At 46.6% G+C, this 23680-nt stretch overlaps 1 protein-coding gene across 1 annotated transcript in view; it reads left to right on the forward strand.

The window, feature by feature from the left end:
- The first annotated feature begins 1210 nt into the window (after positions 1 to 1210).
- drp2 (dystrophin related protein 2) overlaps positions 1211 to 23680 on the forward strand; it is a 44644-nt gene continuing 22174 nt past the window's right edge. The window contains exons 1-6 of the mRNA XM_076149109.1: positions 1211 to 1377; positions 11282 to 11438; positions 16962 to 17082; positions 17761 to 17872; positions 18521 to 18677; positions 21625 to 21771. Coding sequence (XP_076005224.1) covers positions 1331 to 1377; positions 11282 to 11438; positions 16962 to 17082; positions 17761 to 17872; positions 18521 to 18677; positions 21625 to 21771 — 741 coding nt within the window. The 5' untranslated portion in view covers positions 1211 to 1330. The remainder of the gene's footprint in view (positions 1378 to 11281; positions 11439 to 16961; positions 17083 to 17760; positions 17873 to 18520; positions 18678 to 21624; positions 21772 to 23680) is intronic.

Here is a 23680-nt window from a genome sequence, read left to right on the forward strand (position 1 = left end):
ACGATGTACAGGATGGCTGATGGAGGAGACGATGAATCAGTTTAGAAATGACGGAGGAAGCTGAACAAAAGCTCCTGTTGGCTCTAAACTTCTCTTTCTCTCTCCCTCTGTGTGTGTGTGTGTGTGTGTGTGTGTGTGTGTGTGATTGCGCATGTCGAGAGGCTCAGCTGCGAGAGGTTGTAAAATGAAGACGGAGGTCAGCGAGCTCCTGTCTTCCGACTGACCAAACAACAAGATTTATCAGGACCTGGTGAACCTGGAAAAGCTCCTCCTGTGTGTGTGTGTGTGTGTGTGTGTGTGTGTGTGTGTGTGTGTGTGTGTGTGTGTGTGTGTGTGTGTGTGTGTGTGTGTGTGTGTGTGTGTGTGTGTGTGTGTGTGTGTGTGTGTGTGTGTGTGTGTGTGGCTATTATTTGTTTAGCAGTTCCATGGAGGGGCTTGCAGGTATCCTCACATGCCCCCTCAGCCGGAGTCTTGGGTAAAAAAAGGCACTTTTGTCTGCGCTTGTTTCCTGGAGTTTAATGGAACGGAATAATGGGATAAAACCGCTGGCTCACGTCTTACACACCGAGCAACGTTATTCAATTTGGCTCCGGCTGTTGTCATGTTATATGTACTGATCTCTAGGGTGTGTGTGTGTGTGTGTGTGTGTGTGTACAATGTGCACTTTCTGAAACAGTGTGTATCCTGTGTTGATTGATTAACGGGTCGATGGGTTTCCCAGCAGACGTGACGGAGGATGAACCCAGCGTGGATCTTATCTTTACACCACAGGAATGAAATCACCTTAAATGAATTTTGCAACTTTTCCAGCAAATTGCTCATTCCTCTGCCTCCCTGTGGGTTAAATCAGAGAATACGATGTTCTTACCATGTAGAGATTTGTCGCATTAACGGCGTTAAACTAGGGCCGCAGTTCCACCTGTCGTGAATCGGGTCGATGGAGATCTGCGAGACTGAAAATCATTTGTGTCACTGGAGAGTTTTTCCTGTCCTGTAAATTATTCTAACCTGCAAAGTTTGGCTTTTTTCCGGATAAACGCTGAATAATTGCTGCTGCTTGGATTTGTTGGCTGTAACAGCTTCAGGATACCTTTAGAAATCCCTTCAGCTTACATACATACTCACCTGGATGCCTCTGTTTTGTGTGTGTGTGTGTGTGTGTGTGTGTGTCTCTGTGTGTGTGTGTGTGTGTGTGTGTTTAGCTGCGGGGCGGCCCTCGTGGCCGGGATGCCACTGTGTGCCGTGCCAGTCCACAGTGGACGGTGAGGGGCAGGAGGAGGGGACAGAGTGCAGGCGGCTGAGAGGAGGCGGCCCGCACCAAGCAGGAGAGATGAACCTCTGCTGGAACGAGATCAAACGCAAGTCCCACAACATTCGGTGAGGAAAATCGTTCTTCGCGCTGCGATTTGAGCTCAAAAATGCCCGAACAGGCAGATAGCAGCTGCATGAGAGGGGTCAGAGGTCAAATCTGTGTCTGTCTCCAAGGGGATTAAAGTCAAATCTCTTCCGAATTTGAGGACAAATCTCTTAAATAAAGAAACAAGAAGCAGCTTCACATCTGGTTTATCTAAGTTGACAAAGTTGAATCTACAGAATCTATAAGAAGGAGTTTGTGTTGTAGATCTAAACACATTGACGTAAAATACAAGATATTTGAACTACGAGGACGATTTGACCAGCCGGCCAATCAGAACACAGTGGGCGTGGCTTTAAAAATAACCAACAAGAACATAAAACTCAGCGTGCACGGCGGTGCTGCAGCGACAGAAGTGGAAGTGGCTTGTTGTTTTTTGGCACATTAACACATTAGGTCTGTGTGGTTGTTCCTGCAGAGGGCCGGGTCGTTAAAATACTGTGGAAAGACATTATTTTTATCGCCCAGTTATTGTATATGAGCCATTATGGGCACACAGCTGGTTAGACAGCGATGTAGGATGGAACTTACTAAGACTTTATTACACGCAGGCAGCCTTTCTTTCCTTCCTTCATTTAGCTCCACCAGAGTTCATCTCAGGCTGGTGCCTCCTTTATAGTTTGGGGGGAATGAGCTCTGTTTCTAACGGAATGTTAAGTGAGTATGGCAGTTTTTGAAGCCTGTAGTCCTTTTGAGCGGATATCTGTCTGATGCTGTTAATATGCTCGCCATCACACCCAGCTCCACTGTGGGTTAATAACATCCAACGTCCATCTTCACTCTATTTGCTTCTTTGATTTCCCATCTTCCCTCCTTGTTGTCGTTCACGCTCAGTTTTCACGGCAAATGGAATACCCGGCGCTCTGTCGCATAATTATACTTTTTTTGTTGTGGCGCTCCCTCAACCCGGCTTATTCAATATTGATATAATGCAGGTTAATGCTGCCACTGCAAACGCAACACTCGGGAGGTTTGCCATGCAAAACAATTAGAGGGCGTCTGTCTTGTCAACGCTTAATTGGGAAGCAGCACCGTCTTGCCTCATCATTCCTATTTCTCCAAGTCATCTGCTGTCCTATTTAGACAACTGGTCCTTCTAATTGCTTACTTGACCTCAATGTATCCTGGGGGGGTTGGGGGGCGGGGGTGTGTGTGTGTGTGTGTGTGTGTGTGTGTGTGTGTGTGTGTTGTGTGTGTGAGGGGTGGTAAGAAAGGATAGTTGTGAAATTGTTGAAGATATTTTTCCCTGCAGGCCTGTGTAATGAGATCACTATGGATGGCCTGCAGTGTGTGTGTGTGTGTGTGCTGCACTATTGCTTCATCTGGCTGAGATAGAGGGGGGGGGGGGTGACAGAGAGAGAGATGGGATGGCATTAAATCATCACAGAGGAGAGATGGAATGCAGAGAGACGGGATGGGAGAAATTTAAGAATGAGTGGATGAGGGGGAGGTTTCTCTGAGGAGCTGCGTAACCTTGACGATAAGAGTCGTCCAGAGGAAACGTCTGTCTGTGTTCCTCGCAGACGCCTGGCTTCATAATGGCCCGTCTGGCATTGATTGACAAGCGGCGGTGGCGGCGGCTCGGTTCCAATGAAAGTCACGACAGCTTCCTGCCATCGTCTTAACCGCCGTACATAATCCTCTGCAGTTCACCTCCACAGGAATTTAATTAAACTCCTGTATTAGATGCAGCGTTTCACCACCACATCAGTTCCGATATCAAAGTGCCCGCGTGGTCACAGTTCTGGAAACGCCTGGAGAATTTTCACAAATATAAGATAAGGCGTAAACAGCAGGATAGCATTGTTTTGTAAACGTTTGCAGGTGGCAAAGGTGCAGAGAAATTGGATCATAATGACTCCGTGTCCCTTCGGCTAATTGGGATGTGGCGCTGATAACGGAAGGTCAGGGGGTTAATCGCTTTACCATCCGGCGTATGGAAAATAGATGCAGCTATTCCACTTAACGTAACTCGGCGTGTCGCATTATCGTCTGGGGAAAAAAACAGCTTTTTGACGCCGGTGGCAGAAGCGCAGACAGAAGCGCTGTTCTGCTCTGATTGCATTGTGCTGTGTAAATATATCAGCGTGCCACTTAATGGCTTTATGCAGGGAAAGAGCTAATGACCCCAGACAAGTGGGCCACATCAGTCTGTCATGATCACCACTGAAAGATTGGGGATGTATAGAGGCGTTTAATGCCACGGACGTATTGATGAAGCTAATTAACCACCTGTTCCTAACGCGAGTGAAAGTGTGAGTCAGTGGATTTACTCACCTACTTGTCTCCTGCCTGTGTGTGTGTGTGCAGCATCGGCTGTGTCTCTGTGGAATTACTGTGACGCCTTTTGCGAGATGCGGTGCATGAAATAAAAATTGTCGAGGGGTAGTCAAGTTTGGTCACATCAGCGGTGCGGCGGCGGCGGCGACAAACACAAACAGACTGTGAGTGTGAGTGGAGATGCTGATGGAGCACAGCGGAGTTTACCATCATCATTATCACCGCTGCTGTTGTTGTTGGTTTTGCATTGGTAACATAAGTATAAGAATGCAGATCTCCGACTGTCACCCTCTGTGTTTGCACTGCTGAGCACTTCTGAAGCCGTTTGTAAACATTTGAATGCAGAGCTGGGATGGCGCCTCAGGCCCTCACAGTGCCTCCGGTGGACAAACAAACTCCTCCCTGCCAGGTTGCTACAAATGCTGAGGGGTTGAAAGCTTTCATATTAAACCTGATTGGCTGTTTGAAGTCAAGCTGGAGCCCTCTGATTGGCCAGTCTGAATCCATTAGATATACAATTGATGATTCAGTTTCCAAGTTCAGCCTGTTGGCATTGGAGTTGTTTCCCTCCAGTCTTTTGTCCAATCAGAATCAAGAACAGTTTTGCTCATTCAGTGTGTGTGTGTGTATCTACTCAGAGTATGTTGGTGTCGACTGTGTGAGCGTGTTTGCATTGAGCCCGGCAGCACTGCGTCACATTGTTGCACTGGTGTGACATGGAGTTCAGACAAACAACAGCTCCACGTTTAATCACTGCGAATCTCATCGCATCAGAAAGCGACACGTTGAGAGCAGAATCCTAAGAATTTGACTTTCTCTCTGCGCCGAGGCAACAAGGCGGCTGTTTACGACGTTCAACCTTAACGACGAGGGTGTCTTCAGGGTTGTGTCCGTGCTGCACAGCGAGGTGTCCGCTGTCCTCCGCTGTGGGGAATGCCCACCGGGGTCGGCGTGGGCGGCTCGGTGCTATGCCGTGAATGTGATCGCCGCATGGCTCGCATAACTGCAGAGAGCCAAAACACCCACAGCCCAGAGCCTCTGAGGACCTCTGAGTGTGTTTGTGTCATTACCCCACTGTCTCTCATACATACATCATCTGTTGGTGTGTCTCGTCTGTCTCCTTGTTTGCTACTCTCACTCCCTTTGAGTCCCTGCATCTGTGTCCTTTTTCTGCTCTTCCTCCTCCTCTGATGCTATTTATTGCTCATCCTCTTCTCTGTACGTGCTTGTCCTCCTCCTCTATTCTTCTCTGTATCCTCCTGTCCCTGCCAGCCTTCTATACACAGAGAGAGAGCGAGAGAGCGAGCGAGGGAGCCCGGGCTTAGTGCGATGCCCGTCGGTGCTTCTGTGCTCCACTTTTCCCCTACGTCATCCTCAGGCACAAACCTAGCGCCTGCAGGAGTCATTGAGCTCCAATTACATGTTAATGACAATGAGATTCAAGGTGAGGGGTGACAACCTGGAGCGGCTACAGGGGCCGCTGATGGGATAGCAGGAGTGTGAGGGACTCAGCGGCGGGGACACTCAGCCATCCATCACTCAGTCGGCTGTAGGAATGGATTTTCTTTCACTGCTGCTTGAGATTCATTTTGTGGCTTATTTTTGGGGTGAGAAAAAGCTACATTTCCAGGATGTCATGTATAGATTCCGCCTGCCTGGCACTATTGCTCCATAATACTGATGGATGCTGTTTGAGCTCCCTGTGAGCCCCGTGAACGTGACCCACATATCAGCTTAGATCTGACCTGGCCGACAGTTGGACAATGCTCCATTTGTAAGCGAGTGACATTTCAGGACATCTTATTAATTCATTAATTCAGCAGATGTCTGCCACGAGTCAGACTCTCCCTCAAGAGAGTGCTGCTGATGTCATTTATATCAAACTGTGGAGAGATGCTGGTAAACCAGGCAGGGGAGATGTAATAAAGGCAGAAACACAGCTTTAAGGTTTGTGGGATGGGCACCATGATTTATCCCTTGTCAGGATTGGGAAAACAAACTTAATACAATCTAATGATGAAAGAAATCTACGGGGACTTACGTCTGCCATGAATAAATTGCTGAAATTACCGCTGCATGTGTGCACATATTGTTGCGTGTTGAGCAGTGGACCATGCTTCTTTAATCATCAGCAGTGGTCTCGCACAAATTACAGGCGATTTTGGACTTGTTGGACTGTTCCCCTGTCTGTTTGATGACTGCTGATTTGTCCCTGGAGCCGTGTGGAACATTATGGGTTTGATTACCGGAGACTCTACAACACCGCATGGAGGTCGAAGGGCCGCGATTGCTCGGTTCCATTTAAACACACACATTAAACATTTATATGACAGCAGCCCGCATACACACACACTCAGAGAATATACATTACTACTGTATATTGTGCACATGCTCACATGCATTTAATGGTGAGCGTCGTTTCTCTATATCCCCAATGGAATCAGCAGCAGTGTAGCATACTAAATTCTCCACTCATGGTCTATTAAGATGGCAGATGGAACCATAACACCCACCAGCCCCGCCGCAGACAAAATGTAACTATTATTTTAAAGTTTAAATCAGCACAACATTTCCAAAAACCCGAGCCTGAGTAATTGGCTTTGCACAGCTCTGGTTGTACTCCCACGTAAACGCAGCAACCTGCAGACGGAAATGAGACGCATCGGCTTTAAGGATGACAAACACTAACCTTTCCTCTAACAGTGGGAGATCGTGTAACGGCAGAGACGCTGAAAGATGCAGCTTTGTCCAGAGACATTAAAAGTGGGGGAATAACGAGTTTAGTCTCTTTCAATCAGTCTGCTGGGATCTGAGGCTCACTGCAGCCAAACTCTAACAACATTCTTCAGGTTGTAGTGAGCGAGCAGTATGTCCGTCCCGTCTGTGTATTCTCCCTGCGTATTAGCGACATTGATTGATGCCCGACGGTCGATTTTCACCGCCGTCGACCTTTCTCTAGGATTTTCAAAGTTATGTCAGCTGTTTGTGTGCTACATCAGACGATGGGCAAAGAGCAAATGTTAGAGATGTGGTGGGAGAGTGAGAGGAATGTTTCCTCTCTGTCATCGTCTAGTCGCTCTTATTGTCTCCTTTCCTCTCTCTTTGTGTCCCTCCTGTTACATGAAGCCTCTTCATTCTTGTCGTCAAACCATTATGCATTGTGAAGCCTCTACTGTTGCATTATACTGCGTGATTGCATGTCAGTCTATATGCAGAATCATTTGAGAGGCTGCTGTACATCCACAAATGACTGTAATTGGTAGCTAGTATGTTCAGGTAATTTATGTCATGTCATTATGCAGAAGGTTGCACCTATGACATCATCGTACTAACAGCATTGAGCTCATCTGAAACTCCAGGGTCGTGTCATGTCATCCTTACTGGCACACATGTGTATCATCATCCGTGTCTCATTATCGGGTTGTATTTGTTTATTTTTCTTCTTTTCTTCTTTCTTCCCCTCTTTGTATCGAACAATCTACAAATTGTCTCAACCCAAGGCTCATTAATATGTCAGATGCTTTCTTCAATAATAATATTCAGCAAAAATGTAACTTTCACCCGTCACTCTTAGTTTTCCGTTATTTTCCAAGTAAAACATTTCTTTGTCACTGCCTTCGGCTGCTCTATAGCTCCAGAAGCCATTTCCCCTCTATCAGCAGGTGAGCTGCTGGCGTCCCTCTGTGAATGTGTGCCGCTGCCAACCAAATGTTTTCTTGGAAGAGATGGTTTAAACTCCCGTGTTTATACACTGCGTTTTTAGGAGTAAAAGATTCTGGACCAAGGTTTCAATAAAAAATCTCCCCCTCAAAGAAGTCATTGAATGCACCACACAGGGCCCATGCTGCACCTTAAGTGCCAGAGATGGACAGAGAGAGAGAGGAGGGAGAGAGGAGAGAGAGCGGAGCCTGGGAAGGATCGGTAAACACTGCGTGTAGTTATCATGCCACTTTATTTATTGATTTTGAAGCAAAAAGCAAAAAAAACATTTCAGTTTTCCCCCGCTGTCATTTGGGACCTTAGCTGTGGGCATAAAAGCCACAGTTAGTTTGTACACACAACACAACTCAGAGCTCAACCCAGCAGAGACGAGAACCGCTGGCCCGGGTGAGGGAATCGACATATTTCAGGGTCTTATGCCAAATTTACACTCTCCACACTCCACACGGTTGCACGGGCTGCAACTGTGATCACAGAATGGAAGGTGTGTGTGTGTGTGTTGGCAAGATTTAGGCTCCTGGCTGGCTTTGGAGCGCCTGGGAATCACCCCCAGGCTGAGCTACAGGAGGAAGAGGAGGGGGGGGAGGAAGGAAAAGCCTCAGTAAAGAATGTTGTGCTCGTGCTGTTTCCAACACCGAGTGACTTGGAATTGGAGTAAGGTGACAAGTTAACTAGATTCCCCCCCCACAGTCTGTAAGCAGGTGTTGCTGTCCTTGCCATCACATCCTTTAATGTCACTTTAAATGATTGCTTTTTAGACAGCAGAGCCCCATAGGTATTTTATTAGCATCTCTAACAGAAACTTAGATTCACCTCGATCATATTGTGTTGTCTCGCCCTTAACTAGGCGCTCTTTTAAGTGTGTGAACTGCACAAACTTGTACTGACGATCTGTGGCCTCTCACAAAATTATCATTTTGACTTTAACTTTCCTTGCATGAAGGACTTTAAGAGATTGTGAAAGTAATATAACCGGTATATGCGGCGCTGAATACACACCTCCCGGCGAAACGCAGTGTCAAGGCGGGCCATCACACACCTACCTTGCTTTTTTTTTTTTAAATCCGTGGCAGCTCTGGCAACATCTCTGGAACTGGGACGCAAGAGAGGAAGGGAAGGGAAGGGATGGAGACGGGAATGGTGCTGTGCTCAAAGTGAATTCTTCCGTGGGCCCTGAGGCGACTCCCCAATCTAACTCCTCTCTCCTAAATCAGCACAAACGTTGCTGCTGCTATCTCCTATGTTTTAATTAATCATCAGCCGGCCGAGCACCGAGCCCCTCTCTCTAATCCCTGCCACTGATTGGCCAATTTGAGTTTTATTTGACCACGTTATTTTCCTTTCGCTGTAACTGTCAAGACTTGCGAGCGTGCAACAGTAATTATCATGTTGATGTTAATTACAACTATTAGGGATGTTTTCTTTTTTTGGCATTTGAAAGCTTGGGTTTTGTAAACTTATATGTAAATTTCTATTCATGTTATACACACCAGTTTAATTAGTATTCTCATCTAGAGCCTCCTAAAGGAATTAGCTGTTAGAAGTTCTGAGACAGTTGGCGGCTGTAATGTTTTATCTCCTCTGAATCAGAGAGAAGAAGAAGAAGCTGTGATCTGTGTTATGGCCATTTGACAGCTGTGATCTATTACATGAACAATCAGCCTGGGTTTTAGTGTCTCCTAATGAAATAGCAGTGTGAGTGTGTGTCGTGTGTGTCACATGCACGGGTCACATCAGCTTCCTTTCAGCTCTGCAGGCTGTGGATCGATGGCTCGGGTGTGTTTTCGCATCCGTCGCCGTGTTGAGGACAAAGCCAGGAAGCAATCACATTAGCCTATTCTTATTGATTATCTCTGGTATTGTTATCGAGCCTGGTGGCTGTTATTGAGCGGCCACAGCAAGTCACACACACACACACACACACACACACACACAAACACACACCCAGACTAGAGAGAATGCTTATAAAATATAAAGACATTTCCTCCTAACTCCACTCTATTGTTTCCTGACAGATGCCTCAAATAAATCTTCACTCCCACCTTCAAACACACCACACACACACACACACTCTCTCTCTTTCTCTTATGTTTCTTCTTTCTTAAACACTTTCATGACTTTACTTTTTGCTCATAACCTGTGGTATCTCCTACAGGAATGCGGTGCAAACGGCATGAAAGGAATTTGAATTCCTATCATAATCTTTTGTGCCGGTGATCAGTTATCTTCTCTCCGCCCGCTCCGCTGGTCAGGCTTTGCCCTTGGCCCCTAACAGTTTAGCAAGGCAGGAGTTGTTCTTGGCAGCGCCCTCAATGTGGGTATGATTCCATTACAGCACGGGCAGGCACTCTGTTTGTGTCACCCTCCGTGTGTGTGCGTTTAAAGGAAGCAGTCGTAATAGGTGGGTGTGCTGTCAGCAATGTGTGTGTGTGTGTGTGTGTTTTGAACCTCCACTGCAAATGTGGCAGGGTTATCCTTTGATGGATGACCTTACATAGACCCATTAGAGCCCCAGGTAGCCTCTGATTTGAGTCAGGAACCTCTTGGCATTTAGACAGAGTGTGTGCGGAGCGGCTTTGGTGTATTTATATGTGTGTGTGTTCATATCCGTTATGTGCCGAGAGCCTGTTCTTGCCTGGGCACTGGCAAAACAGTTCCTCTCTGATTCAATTACCACAGCAGGCTGAGCTGGAGGGGCGACAGGAGGCTGGGGGACGGCACGCTCTGCTTCACACAGGTTTACTGACACAGGGCTGAACAGAGGCCTATCAATTCACAAATGCGCACTTACAAGCTTGATTTCACCTTTCCGTCTTTTTCCTCTTAAACCCTCTAAGCTTTTCCCCACACGGCCGACGTTGATACCTGCTCCCTCGTGTGTCTGAACTCATCTGCGCCCCCAAAACTCAACGCACGGGGAAATGAGAGTTCTCCTTACAGTCGGGATTTATTACCTGGGCATTTCATTGGATGTCTCATAAGTTAGCGGGGCAATGCTCCTGTGGTCTTAAGGTATTTCCCTGTCGTCTGAATATCAGCGTCGTTCCATCCTTCGCTCTGGCTTCAATTATACTTCGGAGAGTTGACGAATCCAGACTTTTCCCCCGTCAGACTACAACAGGGCAGGAATAACGAGTTTGCAGTTGTGTCCTCCGGTGTGTAATTGAAACACTGGGATGCCTTCACACCATTTCCCAGCCCTATAGCACCAGCTGTGTCATTGATACAAGTACAGTCAAACAATCGCTCACGCTGCTGGCAGGTGCCAAGCAGATGAATTCTCTCTGTTGTTTGCTCTGGAATTGCTCCTGTAAAGCTGCGGAGGCGAGCTGCAAATGTACGTCTCCGTCTCTGCGTGACACATACCGCTGTGCGCTTGTTGTGCTGTGATCGATTCCTTATTTAACAATGTGGCACCGAGTGTAAATATATATATGTAAATGCTATCAACGTTCCATGTAAATAATAGGAAAATGCTCATGTAAATCCACGAAAATGACATTAGGACGAGACGGCTTGATTCAACAATTTCATTTTCAGTGACGCTCCGGAATTGTATCAAACATCCAAGCAGTAAATTAACAATGGACTCTAAATGCGTTTTATTCAAATTTAGCACAAAGCCTTCAGTCTTAGAACGGTACTTTGTCTTTACTTTTTGACATTTTTAGATGGTTTAATCTGTGGATGAAAGCAAAGTTAATGCTGTGTTGACAGGCTGAATAATTGAAGGCGTGGACACATGTCAAATACATTATGTTGTTATGATTGGTGTGTGGTTACTGTTGCAGAACTGACTCTGTGTGTGTGTGTGCGTGTGCGTGTGCGTGTGTGTGTGTTTGTCTCTGTGTGTGTGTGTGTTTCTAGGGTTCGACTAGAGGCCTTCTCTGACAACAGCGGGAAGCTGCAGCTCTCTCTGCAGGAGATCATAGAATGGTTGACCGCAAAGGACGAGGAGCTGTCGGAGCAGCTGCCCATAGGGGGCGACGTGGGGGCCGTCCAGCACCAGAGGGAGTTCCACCAGGTATCGGACAATGATTCTGCTCAAAGGCAAACCTTGCTCGTCCAGTCGTGTAATAGCCAATCCCATCTCATTTGTGGTTGAGTGGTTTGTTGTGCAGTTATGGAAATGTGAGTTATTTTATGGAAATTTTGATGGAAGAAATTGAATTTCTTTTCATGTGATTAAGAATATGATCAAATACAATCGCTCAAGGGATTTATTGTGTCCGAGTTATGTTGGCTACATTCTTACTTGCAGTCATGGCCTTTGGGATTAGCGTGCACACACACACACACACACCCACACACACATACACACACAGGTCCTCTGAACAGCACAACCAGAATTCAGTTACTCCAGAGCAAATAAATCCTTTGACATTGGATGTCAATGGGATTCGACTGTCAGTGAGTTTTCTGATGGCGTGTGGTTGAACTTTTTGGCAGTTTAAATGATGAATTAAGTTCACAACCGAGCTATCTCTAAAGCTGCATGGCACACCAACGAGTGAACACAAAGGTGAAATTGCTATTTGGCCATGACCCTATGACAGGATTGTTAGCTATTTTCATTATTTTCCCCTTAAATTCTTGCTGTGTTAGGATTTATTGTTTAGCTTCAGGGGACCTTGGCTACAGTAGCTGACGGTGGAATAAGGCTCCTCCCCGACATTCACTCTGATAAATCCTGCACGCTTCAGCAGTTTGATTTGGCCTTCAAATCCCTTCAAGGCCTTACGTGGACAGACGGACGCATCAGTGTACAGATTCACAGTCTGATATGATTTGACTGTACCGACACAAATGAGGAGGAAATATGTCCTATTGAACCAATCGCTGCACACATAGTTGGACTTGAATCTTTGCTTTTTAACTGATTTTGTTGGACCTGTTGCATAAAGGCACGTTCAAACTGAGATTTAGACCGAAACAATTTTCATTTTCAAAACAAATATCAGCCTTGAGGTGTCGTACTCACTTCATCGCACAATAAACAGCACTAGATGTACAGGAGCAAAAACCATAAAAATGACAAAAGATCCTATTGATGCTTGCATTGTGTTGTCTCCTATGTGGAGCCTCAAACTGCTGTTACAGCTGTTTCTATCAGCCATCACTCTCTGGGTGAGGACAATAACTATCCACCTCTCTATGCTTTCCATCTGTTAAGCACTACACTGGGTTATAGGCTTTATATCAGGGAACCCGGAAGCCCACTTTTTCATCATTTTCTTGTTTTTGTTTTTCTGTATGTTTTGTTTTGTTTTGTTTTGTTTTTCTGTGAAGACGTCTTTTATATTTTACACCCATCAAAAAAGTCAGGGTCTCATTAAGAACCTTGAACTACCTTTTGACAGATGGAACGACACAACACACTCACACACACCAAGCAGACAGAGCAGACAGAGAGATAACCATGACAACCAGTCCAGATGAAGAATATACTTTTGCCATTGTTTAGGACTTTTGTTTATTGGGGAGATCAAAAGTAAATAGTGTGTGTCCTGTGTGTTAGGGGGACACACTGGAGGAACAATAACAGCAGTCCCAGGATGAAGTGAAGGGAGTGGAACCTCCGCCCTGAAACCATTTTAATTGACATGTTATATAGCCCTGTGTGCACTGAGTTTGGGGAGACTCATAAAGTTGGCACGGACGCGAATTTCCCAGCAGGCAGGTGTGTATGAGTGTGTGTGTGTGTGTGTGTGTGTTTAGTGCCGGCTGGCTCTTTGAGACATACAGGTGGCTTGTCTGTTAGAATGTAAAAAAAGCTGGCCCAGACAAGATAAATTGGAGGTACCAGCCACATTGTGTCGCCAGGATGACGCTTTTGATGATGCTGCCTGAAATAATAACCACCGTAATGTTTGAGCCGGTAACGATGAAGAAATCGGTGGATGCCAGTAAAGCAGGTGCCACTGCTTTCTTTGTGTGTGTGTGTGTGTGTGTGTGTGTGTGTGTGTGTGTGTGTGTGTGTGTGTGTGTGTGTGTGTGTGTGTGTGTGTGTGTGTGTGTGTGTGTGTGTGTGTGTGTGTGTGTGTGTGTGTGTGTGTGTGTGTGTGTGTGTGTGTGTTGACAAGCTAGAGAAATAGAGAGAGAGAATTTGCCTTGAAAAAATCATGTCCGTCTCATTCCAGCTGTTCCATGACAGAAAGTGTGGAAACTCTTAAGTATTGGTGTTATATCTCAACAATTGGATGTCACGGACACACACGCATGCGCGCACGCACGCGCGCACACACACACACACACACACACACACACACACACACACACACACACACACACACACACACACACACACACACACACACACACACACACACACACACACACACACACACACAGTAATTGGATCTGTAACTACAGCACAGTACACTTTCCACCTTCTTTCCAATTTTCTGTGCTGTCAGTAGTGGAGTGTCTCTGAAAGGCCACTTGTATTGACAGCAAGAGGTTTGTGTCTTCTTCTCCACTCTCCCAACACACACACACACACACACTTGCACACTCCCCACAGGTCCACTGTGAAATCAGCCTCCAATTAAGCAGGGCTACAGCAGCAACACATCTCCACTGTATCTTTGCCCCCTTCACCGCTCCATTTCTCCCCCTCAATCTTTTTCCAAATCACTCATCATTTGCTCTTCCCTCCTTTTCCTCATCTCTCCTCACATCTCTCCGCAGCTTCCCCAGACAGTGTTTGTACAACAATCCAGCCTTTTTTTCGACGCACGATCAAACACTGAATGTACGATCGTTTCGCTGCCTCATAGTTTCAGTTTCTATTGTATTTTATCTCTATTTTATGCTGCACCTGTGACGTATTTCCTATTTGCTGGCACGCTAGGATGCATAGTGTGTGTATGTGTGTGTGTGTGTGTGTGTGTTTGTCCTCTCCTCCCCACTCCTCCTCTCTCCTCTCTCCTCCTCTCCTCTCCTCCTCTCCTCTCCTCTCCCAAGCATCTTGACTTTTCCAACAAAGCAGAAAATTGCATCTCAGGTTTTCTATGAAGAATTAAAGCTTTTTTTCTTATAAAAAGAAGTGAATTATTGATCTTAAGTGGATTTATTCGGCTGTGTTTTTGTGTGTGGGATGTGTTCCCTCTGCGCTAAGGTTCTGTGTGTGTGTGTGTGTGTGTGTGTGTGTGTGTGTGTGTGTGTGTGTGTGTGTGTGTGTGTGTGTGTGTGTGTGTGTGTGTGTGTGTGTGTGTGTGTGTGTGTGTGTGTGTGTTTGGGGTGGCACTGCAGCGGAATCTGGGGTAGAGATTATGTTGATGTGGGTCTGGGTGTGTGTTATATGTGTTTGGCAATGACGAAGAGCGATGGGGAGGGTTTGCGAGTGTGTGTGTGTGAGAGAGAGAGAGAGAGAGTAGGTGTAGCTGCTGCAGAATCCCTTTAGCCACAGAAGAGAGGAAATGAATTGGAAATGTGTCCTCCTCTGTGCTGTGAGACACATGGAGAGAGACTCTCCAGAGGAAGGAGTAAATGGAATGCCACCATCATGTTTAGACAAGTCAATGAAGTCATTTCATCCCTCAGACTTTCTCCTGCTCCATGAATTATTTATCTTAATCTGATCTGAAAACTTCGCTCTTAATGTCCCTTCCACCAAAGATGAAGCCCGTGAGTGTGAAATTTAGCTGTAATTAAAGTTTTAACGTGACAGCTGGCTCGGGGAGTCCACGGCTCAGCTCCTCTTTAGGGAGGAAAGCTGCTGAAGGCCGGATGGAGAGAAATGGGAAGAGATGGAGGAAGAGGAGAAGGAGGGGAGGTGAAGATGAAGGGAGGAGTCGGAGGTGAGAGAGATGGAGAGAGAAAGAGAGAGGCAGTTTCCCGCACGACTGCTGCACGTAGGAATCTTATCTCATTCCACAGTTCCCCCGCGGCCCGACACGTTTCCAACCTGTGTGTGTGTGTGTGTGTGTGTGTGTGTGTGTGTGTGTGTGTGTGTGTGTGTTATCAGAGCCGACGGGGCCTCTGGTCTCCTCATTGCCGCGCTACAACAGCTCCGTTAATTCCAACTAGTAATGTAGATTTTCCAAGTGAAAACTGTAATCTTCCTCACAGCCTGAGAGGATTGAACACGGCTGCTTCACCCTAAATAAATTAGTTTGAAGAAGAGCAAATATCCTCGCCGTGATTTCACTCGCCTGACGTGTGTTTCATGGAGAACAAAGACTTCTGCAGGAGGATGAAGGTCCTCAAGGGAAGCTGGGGGTATCTGTGAGTCTGTGTGTGTGTGAGAGAGAGAGAGAGAGAGAGAGAGAGAGAGAGAGAGAGAGAGAGAGAGAGAGAGAGAGAGAGAGAGAGAGAGAGAGAGAGAGAGAGAGAGAGAGAGAGAGAGAGAGAGAGAGAGAGAGAGAGAGAGAGAGAGAGAGAGAGAGAGAGAGAGAGACACCCTATGTGTGTGTGTGTTCGTGTTTGTGTGTGCAGGACCCCTGTGTGTGTGTGTGTGTGTGTGTGTGAGAGAAAGAGAGCCTGACCCTTGTGTGTGTGTGTGTGCATGTTTGTGTGTGTGAGAGAGAGAAAGAGAGAGAGACCCTGTGTGTGTTTTTCTGTGTATGTGTGTGTGTGTGTGTGAGAGAGAGAGAGTGTGACCCTATGTGTGTGTGTGTTCGTGTTTGTGTGTGCAGGACCCCTGTGTGTTTGTTTGTGTGTGTGTGTGTGTGTGTGTGTGTGTGTGTGTGTGTGTGTGTGTGTGTGTGTGTGTGTGTGTGTGTGTGTGTGTGTGTGTGTGTGTGTGTGTGTCTTCTTCCCTGCTGAGCGTGAGTGCTGTAATTTGTGTGGGGAGGCGCACGCTGTCAGACATGGACTCAGTGCAGTCGGGGCTGTCCAGCTAATTGCCTGTTCTTTTTTGTGAGTGGGCCGGCTGACCACCGCTCTGAGAGAGCAATGGAGCCTGCGGCGCCGTGGGCTCTCAGTACGAGGAGTGCACCAAGAAAAAGAAGAAGAAGAAGTCTCATGTGGCCCTGCCAGTAAATCACTGCACGACTGTGTGTGTGTGTGTGTGTGTGTGTGTGTGTGTGTGTGTGTGTGTGTGTGTGTGTGTGTGTGTGTGTGTGTCTTGCGAATGATAGTGAATAATGAATGCTGTGGGTAACTCGTGTATACAAACAAGCGCATTTTCACGCATGGCTGCACATCTGTGTTACATTTACTCAGCGGCGAAAAGTAACACAGTGCATTTACTGAACTACTGTGCTTCAATTCAAGTATTTCTATGTCCTAGACTTCATAGTTTTCCCCTCTAAGCTTTTCTTGTGCTTAATTATATTTCTTGTGGAAGCTCCAAAGGCTTATTAAACTTAAACGCTCAGCTTTTCTCTCAGGCAGAGGAGATTCTCTCTCTAAAACTACCGTCAGTAACATTTTAAAGGTAGTACCATCACTTGAACTACTTCAACTAAAGCTCCCTTCCTTTCTCTTCTGAACCCCTTTCTCTCTCTCTCTCTCACACACACACACACACACACACACACACACACACACACACACACACACACACACACACACACACTGTGCCCTTCTCTCTCCTCGGCAGGCGTTCATGGAGGATGTGAAGTCCCGCGGGCCGTTCATCTACTCGGTGTTGGAGTCAGCCCAGGCCTTTCTGGCACAGCATCCCTTCCAGGAGCCGGAGGAGACCCTGACCGATGGAAAAGGTCTGCTCGCTGCTCGCATCCCGCCGCTCCCCTGCCAACCCGCCGTGCCGGCCAAAATACTGTATCACACACACACACGGACACACACACACGTTACAACAACAGCCGAGCCGAGTTCCATTGTGGTTGCGACCCATGCAGGTGAAAGGTTCCATTAGTCGTTGTTAGAGGGGATCCGTCCTCTGGGTGTGGCGCTGTGTGTTAGAGGGAGGAGAAGCACCCTGGTCAGGACAAATGAGTTGTAGTTTGCCGGCACTACAGCACCATCTGCTCAGATCAATAACACCACTGGAGCAGGCTTAGCTGTTCCTACACACACACACACACACACATTGACACACACATGTGATGTTGGCCTCATAACTTTATCCTCCGCCGCCTCCTCGCCTGGGAGAATACAGAAGTAATCGACTTTACTGTTGTGTGTGTGTCTCTCTCTCTCTCTCTCTCTCTCTCTCTCTCTCTCTCTCTCTCTCTCTCTCTCTGTCTTTTAATGGAGTCGCTCTCCCCGTCTCTCTCCAATCACGGCTCACCTCTATATGTGTCTTCTGACCCCTGCGCTCCCTTCCACGCACGTCCACTCTGTCTACTTTATCTCTACCTCTCTGCTCCATTTCCTGCTCACTCCTTTTCTAACCTCGTTGTCTGTCTCTCCCCCCTCTCCCCTCCCCCCTGCAGAAACGTCTCCACGGCGGCGTATCTTGAACGTGAGCCGCTCGGTGTGGAAGCAGGCGAATGTGGCCAGTGACCTGTGGGAGAAGCTCACGGCGCGGTGTGTGGACCGCCACAGGTCAGATATCCTCTTACACTGTCTACTTCCTGCTCCGACTGAGTGTGTTCTTGGTGTTTAGTCTACTTAAAGAGCTGGAGAAGCACCAGGTGTATATATTGTAAGTTACGGGTCAATTGTAAAGGTCAATGCATTGACTGGCTGAACTTTGTGGTGCAGTGCTTGAAAGTTGCAAAGGAAAGTTTTCCAAAGTGACTCAAAGTCTTTGCCTCCTTAACATCTTTCATTCCTGGAGCTTGTGTGAGACGTCGATGTGCTTGTATGGAGCTTGAGGGCTGGAGTGTGAGTGTGATTTGTGGCTTGGTGACTCTGTGGCAGGGTTATGGAGCAATGCATTATGCCTGAAACAATTTCCATAACCTGATTACAAAACGGGGCAACCCTAATCCATTACAGAAATGATTTTAAAAAACAAGCATTAATCAGGTTTAAGGTTTTTGGCATGTGTGGAGTTTATACGAGTGTGTTTTCAGGGGAAAGTGGGAATTATATTGTGAAATTGTGAAATAATTGTGCATGTAGCCTCACCAAAATGACAGCCGGTAAATTTGAATAAATGTTTTGTTTGAGGGTATTGACTTGTCAGCGTTGGCCTCAGACGCCTGGTTAACTCGAATAAATAGATTGTGTTTCCCACGCGACTGCCAGACACATGGAGCGGACACTGGAGCGGCTGCTGCAGATCCAGGCGGCCATGGAGGAGCTGGCGGTGGCCCTGGAGCAGGCGGAGGGGGTGAGGGACGCCTGGGAGCCGGTCGGGGACCTCTTCATCGACGCCCTGCAGGACCACATAGACGCCACCAAGGTACTAAGACCCACACACACACACACACACACACACACACACACACACACACTTTCCCTCTCTGTACCTCTTATCCTTCTTTCACTCTGTATTCCCGAAGTGCATTCAGATGAAGTTTGAAGTAGTAGAACATATAAGTGTGTAGAACACTCATCATCGGCCTCTAACCACATTAAGAGGAAGATTTCTCAGTTATCGTTATTAATTAAGATTATTTACAACATTACTCTCACTTCTCTCTTTCTATTTTGGACTCAGTTTGAGGACACGCGCTCTTGAATCTGTGACAGAAATCGGTGATACTTGAATTGGTAATTTAATTGTCTCCCTTGAGATAATTGCCTTTGGCTATAACCTTCTCACTCTGCGATGCTTTGGCGCGCTGCAAACAAACATCAAAACAGAGAAGCTCGTCTTTCATCGCAGACACACAGCAGTGACACATCGCGCTGTGCGTTTGCGTCATGGAGCGCCGAGATGAACGTCTGAACCGAGGCGTTTTTGATAGTTTGCTGGCTGGTGTGCTTGTGACAAGGACGTGGCACAGACCCGGTGCAGTGGCAGGGGGGTTCAGAACCCACTGTGGGTAGAGAACAACCAGCGGGTCGTTGGTTCAGTCATTGTCTGGCTGTTATTAATTGTGGCACTTCTCATTAGACGTGTGGACGCTTCGCAATTGGACCCCCGTCACAGCCAGCATATGTTCAGTCTCGTCTCAAGGGCCACACACACACACACACACACACACACACACACACACACACACACACACACACACACACACACACACTCAGGTCATTTATAGCCTCCACAGATGCACTCAATCAGAGACTCTAGCGCCAACACACACTTGCTCGTATACATTTTATCATAGGATGCGATTTCAAGAATAATCCTGTTATGCTGTAGTTGTGTTGTGTGTCCTGCTGGTGTTTGCACACACTTGGCATCTTGCGAGACTGGAAACACGGTGACTCAGGTTGTTTTGATTTGTTTTCTTCGCCGAGTTCTTCTTTTTCTTCTGTTGTCATGCGGCCATAATTGGTCCAAACATCACCACAGACGGGCCGGCAGGCAGAGTCGGATTTGGTTGTTTCGGTTCATTGATCGCTCTCTTTGCTTTGAACATTCTCCATATTCTTTCCTGCTGTGACTCAGAAGAGAAATGTTCCAATCTCACTCTCCCTCATCTTTGCTTTCTTTTTTCTAATGGCTGAATAAACCGTGGACACTGAGCCACACAGCCCTTGATGATTCATTGATTTTTCCTGTATTATATCATTTATTAATCCTGAATCCTTTCAGCTTGTTAAAAAATAGTTTACTCTCTATTCTATTGTGTTGGAGTTGAGCGTGTACCTCATTCACGCCGCACCCATAGGAATATGATCACACACACTTTGAGTTGTTGGAGTCCAGAGTTTCAAGCTCTTGATGAATTGAAGACGCACACACACACAGTTATGTCCCATATTTATGTTTTATGTATTTATTGCCATCACTGTGACTTATACTTACTTCTCCAACTAACTGGCCAATGTCCGCAAATAGCTTAGTACTTCAACTCTGTATTCTTTTTGATTTTGATCAAGATATATAAGTGGGTTGTTTTTTATTGTTAATTGAAAAAGTGCCTTCAACATCTGTGTGTTATTGGCTCCAAGCCCTCTCAACCTCAGGCTGTGTTGTAATTGTAGACCCTCTTCACAGCCACTCGTAGGCTGCAGAGGCCTATTCTGTGTGCAGCTACTGCCTGTGCTGGTGTTGAAAATGAGAGCTAAACTATAAAAAGAATAGAACCTGACTCATCTTCCTCTGACCATGTTGTGCGTTTTTGTGCATTAGCCTTGAATTGGGAAAGTTTCTCTCCAAATCTCTGTGGAGGCTTTGTCCCATTCTATTCTGTTGTCTTGTTGTTCTCAGCTCTGAAATAGTGAAAGGTTCATGTAAACAAAACAGGAAGTAGAAACAATCATACGATACTATGTGGGAGTGTAAACAATCTCACCTACTGCAACTGAAACTACAGAGTGATGGTGATTAATAAATGGGACACAATTGTCTGTGTGCTTGTCCAGTTCACCAAGAACTTAAAACTCTGGCCTCCAACAACTCAAAGTGTGTGTTTTCGGAGCAAAGGGGACATTTTTCAGACTTTTGGAGTGTCAGAATAAGGGCCACAGCTAAGCACACACGCATCTTCTCTCATCCTATCACTACTCTTTATCATTCTCTTTGTGCTCAGTGGTAATGATGAAAACAACACACACTAGCGTCACCTGACAGGCTCTTTTGTAGCTGTTCTTAAGCCTTTGTTACTTCTCTCTGTTGTGCAAGCAGCTCAGGTGCGGCGAAGTAAAATCTATTCAATTTCTACAGATCTTTTTACTGCACTATAAAACAATAAGTGTTAAAACCACATAGGCATCTGCCAGCTGCATGATTACACATCAGCTTCACTGTGATTGAGGAAGTTAATATGTGGACGCTGCCAAAGAGCCTAGACAGCTATAATGAATCACAATCAATTGATTTAGATTATTTATTAGATTGAAGTGGAGTCGGCCCTGACTGTCTATCTCATCCTATTTTCATCACCTCCAACCATGAAGTTATATTAGTTCTGTTTTAGCAGTTTTTTTGCTTGAATATGCTTGATTTTAACAAAAGTCAGTGGCAGATCAGAGAACCCATCACATTTTGAGTTAAATCATAGAATCAATACGATCCGTCCACGTCTCCATATAGCCCAGGCATAATTGAACACGCTACTCAAGTTGAGTGGGCGTGGCCTAGTCATCAGCGGGTGAGGGATCATAGAGGTTTGCACTCTAATATATTCTGTTTTTATTCTCTCTCTCTCACTCTCTCTCTCTCTCACTCTCTCCCTCTCTCCCTCTCTCCCTCTCTCCCTCTCTCCCTCCCTCTCTCTCTCTCTCTCTTGCAGCTGTTTAAGGAGGAGCTGACCCAGGTGAAGGAGGGCATGAAGCACATCAACGACCTGGCACATGAGCTGGCCATCTCCGACGTCCATTTGTCCATGGACAACGCACGCGCCTTGGAGCATCTCAACAGCAGATGGAAGCTGCTCCAGGTAACGCTCTCTGCCAAGTCCTAGTTAATTGCTCTGACATTGTCAGCAGCCTCTTGTGTTGTGTGGTCAAACACAAGACGGCCATAACGGCGCGATCCTGTGTGGAATGTCGGTCCATCTGCTGCCTGCACGGTTTGGTTGAGGCTTTCTTGGCGCCGACTCACAGGTTTCCCACTGCTTTGTCACTCCTAAATCTTTCTGAGCTCATGGAGGATCAGTGAGTGTATTACAGGATGGACAGGATAAAGGGAAGTGTGTGTGTGTGGTTATGTGTGAAAGGTATCGGCCAGTGGGTTTGTTGTTTTTCGTACTCACTGATTTGCCTGCAGGTGAGATGACTTTACTGGGTCAAATCAGTGACACAACAAGTCTCTGCTTTGTCCTGTTATGGTAAAGTAGCATCCAGAAATGAGAGAATACAAAGTAAGTAAGTTGTTGCTTTGCCAAAAAAGGGCAAACAAAAAAGGCAATAAAATGCTCAAATGCAGATTCAGAGCAGCTTGGAACCTCTGCTGAGATTCCGTCCACGACTCTAATCAGGGATTCAACATTTCCTGCAGCTGCGTCACAGTAAAGCTAAGCTCAAGTCTCTTTGCCTGGAGGCTTTTACAGTGAAGCAGCTGCAGTGTGAGTACCTGTCTGAGCTCCCGGGCTCACAGTGTGTCTGCAATGCACTATGGGAATGGCCCCGTACGTGGAGGTCGCCAGTCTAAGGCACAACTGCCATCCAGCGAGGACCTCTACTGCATATATTGGAGCTGTGTCCCCGGTTGGCTAGCGTCGAACCTTCTGCAGCCTCCTCAGCGTCCAGAAAGCTGAGGAGCCCCGCGTCGTCTCCGCCTCTCTTCTGCGATCACGCTGTTACAACCCCAGCTGTGCCCGCCGAGCTCCTTAGCCATTAACAATCCAAACTCCAATCCTAAAATCTCAACTCGTCCTCCAGCAGCTGTGAAAATCACCATCATCACCCAGCTCGTCTCTGCTGTGGACGTGGTTGTCTTTCTGAACGTGCTCTCAAACGTTTCTCACTGTGATGACGCCGGTGTCATCATGTATCATCTTGTACATCCTGTTCTGAAGTTTTACCTCGATGTCATGTTCAGTTCATATCTCCATGACTGTAATGGGAAAACGGCAGGGAAAATCTTCAATTAATCCAAAACACACAGTTCCTCTTAAAGGCTTTTGAAATTTTAACAAGCTAAGTGCCTCAGATTCATTAAACTTGACTCGCCCTGCTGTCAGCACTTAGCTGAATGTATGGATGCATTATCCAGCTGCAACTACATTACCCAAGCAGGGAGTGTGTGTGTGTGTGTGTGTGTGTGTGTGTGTGTGTGTGTGTGTGCGTGTGTGTGTGTGTGTGTGTGTGTGTGTGTGTGTGTGAGAGAGGGGGGGGGGGGGGGGCTCTGTAGTCTTCGTAACACAACAAAACACTCACAACGCAGAACGGCCTGTGCCCATTAGATACACTTCACACAGGAGGAGAGGAGAGGAGGAGAAGTCTGACTGGATAGCGTGTGTGAGGCGGGTGTTGAGTTCTCCGTTGCCCTCTGCTCTGAGTGAAACACAAAAAGTCAATTGCACAAAGTCAAACTTTTTCTTCTCCGAGTGAAACTTATTGGATCGTTCCTCTTCCTCCTCCTCTCTCCCTCACCTAATCTCTTCCATCCTGCTCAGTCCTCGCTCCTGTCCCCATTCCATATATTGTTTTAATTTGTTTTGATTTAACAGGACACGGGGAACGATAGAGAACTCTCTCCTTTGTGTCTCTCTCTTCCTCTTCCTCTGTCCTATTTTCCTCTTAATTAAAACGATGGACGCTGGATGCCAGCGAAGCAGCATCTCCAAATTTGATTTCCTAATATTTGTCGATGGTGCATAATTCAGTCGTTTGTCTTCGTTGTGC

The sequence above is a fragment of the Genypterus blacodes genome, unplaced genomic scaffold (assembly GCF_046128005.1).
Source record: "Genypterus blacodes isolate CSIRO-AG114 ecotype Tasmania unplaced genomic scaffold, CSIRO-AGI_Gbla_v1 ptg000044l_1, whole genome shotgun sequence".
NCBI lineage: Eukaryota > Metazoa > Chordata > Actinopteri > Ophidiiformes > Ophidiidae > Genypterus > Genypterus blacodes.